Consider the following 6,136-nt stretch of genomic DNA (forward strand, 5'->3'; position numbering starts at 1 on the left):
CATTGGATTATAATACTTTGTTACAGCTTATGCTGTTCTTGAGAAGAGAAGGGAAATGGGATGAAGTGTCATATGCAGATATGTTTTTTACTCTGTGAAACCATCCGGAGTGGCAAAGGGACTGTGGGATAATACCCCCACAGGACCCTATGGTACTCGCATTGGAGCGAGAAAATAAAGGGGGTAGAAGTAAACTAAAAAGATGCTGTTCTTCCTGCAGCATTGGGCAGAGGTGTACAAAGGCAGACAAAGTTCACCAAGCCCCAGAACAAGACTTAGATGACTTGTTTAAACCTCCCCCCCCCCCCCGGGCACGGGACCAGGATGCGGACTCGGAAGGAGTTTCAAATCCTCCTGATAGCCCTGTATCTTCCCGCACTCGGCAGAAGTCTATTTTACAAGCACCCCTCCGAGAGGCGGTGGGGCCAGATGGTGGAACAATGCTAATTAAAGTGCCTTTCTCCACTGCTGATTTGAGAGAATGGAGAAAAATTGCAAAGGATTATAGAAGTGACCCGATAAGTGTAGCCAGGCATTTCCAATTTATCGTAAAACAACACAATCCCGATTAGAATGATATACAATTATTATTGGAATATTTGACTGAAACTGAGAAACAGCTAATTTTGAAAACAGCAGGAAATTTGGCCGAAGACCATTATAAAATTACAGGAGGGGATGTTAAGGAACATTTCCCCCTCCAAGACCCAAAGTGGGATGCTAATAGATCGGCACATATGCAAAGATTACAGGAATATCAGGAATGGATTTCGAAGGGAATGGAGAGAGCAATTCCCAAAACTATAAACTGGTCAGCTTTATATGCAGTTAAGCAAACTCCTTCTGAGTCCCCGTCTGAGTTCCTGGATCGGCTGAGGGATGTGATGCGCCGTAACACGCCGCTGGCCCCTGGGTCTGAGGTAGGGATCCAGCAATTAGTTTCTTTATTCCTGGGTCAATCTGCAGGGGACATAAGGCGAAAACTTCAAAAGCTGCGTTCTACAGAAGGTAGAAATTTGGAAATATTGTTAGATGAAGCATGGAGGGTGTTTAGTAATAGAGAAGAAGAATATCGGCGGGGACAAAGGAAATTGATAGCTGCCATTCAAGAAAAAGGGGAACGGAGAGGTGGTAGGCGAGATTCGTCTCGATTGGAAAGGGATCAGTGTGCTATATGCAGGGGCTTTGGTCATTGGAAAAGGGAATGTCCTAGAAACAGGGAAGGGGGTCGGAAAATCTCGGCGAATGTGAAGATAGCCAAGGTAATAGAAGACTGACGGGGACCTGGGGAATCTACCCTAGCGGATCCACTGGTTACAATTAAGCTAGGGGAAAAGCAGCAACAAGTGGAGTTTTTGATAGATACAGGAGCGACATATTCGGTTTTAAATCAAGCCTTAATGCCTTTAGGAGATGATTACGTTGTAGTACAGGGAGCAACTGGCCAAAGTGAAAAGGCGTATTTTTGCAAACCTTTGAAGTATAAATTGGGAAAACAATGGGGTATCCATAAGTTCTTATATATGCCCAACTCTCCAAAGGCACTTTTGGGGAGAGATTTGTTGGAACAATTAGGAGCAAAGATCACGTTTGAAAAAGGGGAAATTACTTTGGAGGTAAAGGATCAACAATATACACAGGCATTAAGTCTAGTCCTAACTAGTCTCCCCTCAGAAGGGAAAATCGATGAGGAAATTCTGAACCAAGTGTATCCAGGAGTCTGGGCTACTGATGTGCCTGGAAGAGCGAAAAATGCTCCACCTGTTGAAGTTAAGATAAAGGAAGGTTAACGACCGGTAAGGATTAAACAATATCCTCTAAAGAAAGAGGACAGGGAAGGAATCCGGACAGTGATAGAAAAATTTTTGCAGCTAGGACTATTAAAGGAATGTGAGTCTGAATTCAATACTCCTATATTACCTATTCGGAAGTCCGATGGGTCATATAGGGTGGTTCAAGACTTGCGAGCAGTGAACAGGATTACTGAGGATCTCTACCCAGTCGTGGCAAACCCGTATACCCTACTGACTGTATTGGCACCTGAATTAATCTGGTTTACTGTTCTAGATTTAAAGGATGCTTTCTTTTGCCTCCCTCTCCACGAAGCCAGTCAAAAGTTGTTTGCATTCGAGTGGGAAAATCCTAAAAGTGGTCGAAAGACCCAGCTCACTTGGACGGTGTTGCCGCAAGGGTTTAAGAATAGTCCTACCATTTTTGGCAATCAGCTTGCGAGAGACCTGGAATCCTGGGAAGCCCCGTCCGAGAAAGGAAAATTGTTACAGTATGTGGATGACATTCTGATCGCTACCAACACAGAGGAAGATTGTATGGCATGGACGGTGAGTCTGTTGAATTTCTTAGGGCTTCAAGGATACAGGGTGTCTAGGAAGAAGGCTCAGGTAATGCAGCGTAAAGTGAATTATTTGGGCTATGAAATCAGTGCGGGACAGAGAACTTTGGGGCAGGCCCGCAAAGAGGTGATATGCCAAACTAAAAAACCCCAGACGGTAAAGGAATTGCAAACCTTTCTGGGAATGACAGGGTGGTGTCGATTGTGGATCTACAAGTATGGACTGCTTGTTAAACCATTATATGCGCTGACAGCAACTGAGCAGAAACACCTCGAATGGAATAAAGAGGCCGAACAAGCTTTTGAACAACTAAAGAAGGCTCTGATGTCAGCCCCGGCCTTAGGACTCCCGGATGTGGGTAAGCCGTTTCTCCTTTTCTCTCACGAGAAACAGGGCATTGCCCTAGGAATATTGGCACAGGAGCTAGGTCCGTATCGTCGGGCAGTTGGCTACCTCTCTAAACAGTTAGACGCAACTGCAAAGGGCTGGTCTGGATGCCTAAGGGCAGTTGCGGCTGTGATACTAAATATACAGGAAGCCCGAAAATTCACCCTGGGCCAGAAAATGACTGTTTTTGTGTCCCATGCAGTGTCGGCAGTATTGGAAGCAAAGGGTGGACACTGGCTATCTCCACAAAGATTCCTGCGATATCAAGCTGTAATAGTGGAACAGGATGATGTGGAAATTGTGGTTACTAACATTGTCAACCCAGCTTCTTTTCTCAGCGGAAACACAGGAGAGCCAGTGCATCATGACTGCCTAGAAACTATTGAAGCGACATACGCAAGTCGCCCAGACTTAAAGGATAGCCCCATAGAAAACGGAGAAAACTGGTTCACAGACGGGAGCAGCTATGTCCTGAATGGCAATCGACACGCTGGATACGCCATCACCACCAGTCAAGAGGTAATAGAGTCAGGACCTTTGCCCATGAACACCTCCGCACAAAAGGCAGAAATAATTGCCCTAACTCGAGCTCTGGAGTTGGCTCAGGGCAAAACTGTAAACATTTACACAGACTCAAAATATGCTTTTGGAGTTGTACACGCACATGGAGCAATTTGGAAAGAAAGAGGTTTATTGAACTCCCAAGGGAAAAATATCAAACATGCAGAAGAAATTCTGAAATTACTAGAAGCTGTCCAACTCCCTGAGAAAGTGGCAATTATGCATATTAAGGCACACAAGAAAGTGAGCTCAGATTTGGAAAAAGGGAATGAACTGGCGGATAGAGAGGCAAAACAAGTGGCCAAAACAAAAATAAAAGTAGCAGGGGCTTTAATCCCCGATAGGCATATTTCCCTACAAGATAAACCAAAATACACTAGGGAAGATCAGAAACTTATTTCAGACTTAGAAGGATCATATAATAAAGAGGGATGGGCTTATACCTCACAGGGAAAGTTAATTGTCCCCTCATATTTACTGTGGCACTTAATACAGGAAGAACATAGGAAGAGACATTGAGGAATGGAGGCTCTGTGTAAACATCTGATAAAAGATATTGTAGCTAGAAACTTATAGACCACAGTGAGACAGGTGACTCAACAGTGTGACCTTTGCCTCCAGACTAATCCAAAGAATACTCCCAAATTAGAAATGGGCCAGATTGGAAAGGGTAATGGGCCTGGACAACAATGGCAGGTTGATTTCACAGAACTACCAAGAAAAGGGGGGTACCGATATTTGCTGGTATTAACCGATACCTTTTCAGGTTGGCCAGAAGCGTTCCCAACCAGAACTGCCAAGGCTCGGGAGGTAACTAAAATATTAATACAAGAAATAATACCTCGCTTTGGGGTTCCAGCAACCATATCCTCTGACAGAGGACCACACTTTGTTTCAAAAATAGTGCAACAAATCAGCCACCATTTAAGTATAGATTGGCAACTTCACACCCCATATCGCCCTCAGTCGAGTGGCCAAGTGGAGAAAATGAACCACTTAATCAAACAGCAAATTGTAAAATTGGGACAAGAAGCAAACTTGCCATGGCCTCAGTCTCTCCCTTTAGCCCTTTTGCGTATACGAACAAGACCGAGGGCAAGGGAAGGACTGAGCCCTTTTGAAATTCTGTATGGACGCCCCTATGGAATACAAAAGGGGACATCAATGCAAATTGGGGATGAAATTATGACTTCCTATATGGTGGCATTGAGCAAGCAGCTCAATAAAATTGGAAAACATGTAGTTGGGACCCGAGGAAGGGGTCTGGATGGGCCTGTACATGATATCCAACCTGGAGATTATGTATATGTAAAGTCTCTTGTAGAAAAAACCTTGAAACCACAGTGGGAAGGACCATACCAAGTACTCCTCACCTCCTTCACAGCAATCAAAATTAAAGAACAGAATGCCTGGATTCATCATACCCGTGTGAAGAAGTCGCCACAAAAGCTTTGGACATCAGAAATTCAAGGGCCATTAAAGCTCAAGCTAAAAAGATAGGATGTGGGTTAAATTTAACATGATTCTGATAATTTTACAGGTGATAGACACAGCGGCCTGGCGAGAGAACTGGTATGTACAGGCGATTCAAAACATCACCAAAATTTTAAATAAGACAGATTGTTGGATCTGTACCCAAATGCCAAGACATTCTGGTTATGAGATACCGTTAATAGGCATCCCACTGCCAGTTTCCCTGATGAACCGCCAAGACAGCTCCTTTTGGGGAAATACAATCTGGAGCACAGACCCTCAGGTTAAGTGGGGACGAGAATTAAAAATCACTGTCGAAGAGACCAGCATATTAGGGGATAACTGCCTGGTAAGTTCGGGAAAAGGACTGTTCGTGGGAGAACACCCAAATTGTAACAGAAGTCATACATTAAATATGACAGGTAGAGATTTGGGATTTTTAAAATTGAACTATACCGGTCTCCCGACCCCATGAGGGACAGGGTGGTATTGGTTGTGTGGCACAATGGCTCGTAAAGTCTTACCCATAAGATGGCGAGGAGCATGCACTCTGGGAGGTCTGGTCCCCAATATTACTATCATTGATGGGTCAACGCGACCCCCCCATAAGGAAAAAACGGAACATCGTAAATAACCCCCTCATAAACAGACCAACGAGTTTCCACAGTTTTGCGCGATGGTTCATTCCGTTTTTAGGGGTTAGTGAGTTGGAAAAGGCAATAATAAACATCTCAGCTGTAATAGAAACAGTAAAAAATAGGACAGTTGATGCTCTCCTGGCACTTCAGAAGAAAGTTACTGACTTATCAAAAATAGCGTCACAGAATCGTATGGCTTTAGATTTGCTATTAGCCTTCCAAGGGGGGGTATGCACTGTGATCAATGTAGATTGTTGCATGTATGCATATCAAAGCGGGCAAATTACAGAGGACCTCCAAGAAATTAGGAAACAAGTAAATATTCTACATAAAGTGACACAAGATAACACTTCTTGGGGCTTTTCTGAATTATGGGAGAAATTGACATCCTGGTTGCCCAATCTAACATGGTTAAAACAATTCTTTGTAATGATCATTGTGATTGTCTTTCTACTTTTAATCATTGGTATAGCTATCCGTTGTGAATTTTGGTGTCTTAAGGGAACTGGAAATTCCTATAGTGAATGGAAGAGAAATCAACTGCGACAAAAATTAGAATCTAATCAATACTTCGAGTCTGAGTAAAAGAATTTACTAATTTCTTAGAAAAGGGGGGACTGAGAGAGAGGGGGTTAAGAGATAAAGTTTAACGATTATGATAGTCTGTTTAGCTGTTTAGGGTAAAAGTTGTAAAATTTAAGCAGTTTGCCAAATATTACACAGTTT

General features: G+C 43.4%; 1 protein-coding gene across 1 annotated transcript; it reads left to right on the forward strand.

Moving 5' to 3' along the window:
• The first annotated feature begins 3,882 nt into the window (after positions 1–3,882).
• On the forward strand, positions 3,883–4,945 carry LOC121080517 (protein NYNRIN-like). The gene has a single exon (XM_040578580.1). The coding sequence runs from the start codon at positions 3,951–3,953 to the stop codon at positions 4,797–4,799; it is 849 nt and encodes a 282-aa protein (XP_040434514.1). The 5' UTR covers positions 3,883–3,950; the 3' UTR covers positions 4,800–4,945.
• The last annotated feature ends 1,191 nt before the right edge of the window (positions 4,946–6,136 follow it).

The sequence above is a fragment of the Falco naumanni genome, chromosome W (assembly GCF_017639655.2).
Source record: "Falco naumanni isolate bFalNau1 chromosome W, bFalNau1.pat, whole genome shotgun sequence".
NCBI classification, from domain to species: Eukaryota; Metazoa; Chordata; class Aves; order Falconiformes; family Falconidae; genus Falco; species Falco naumanni.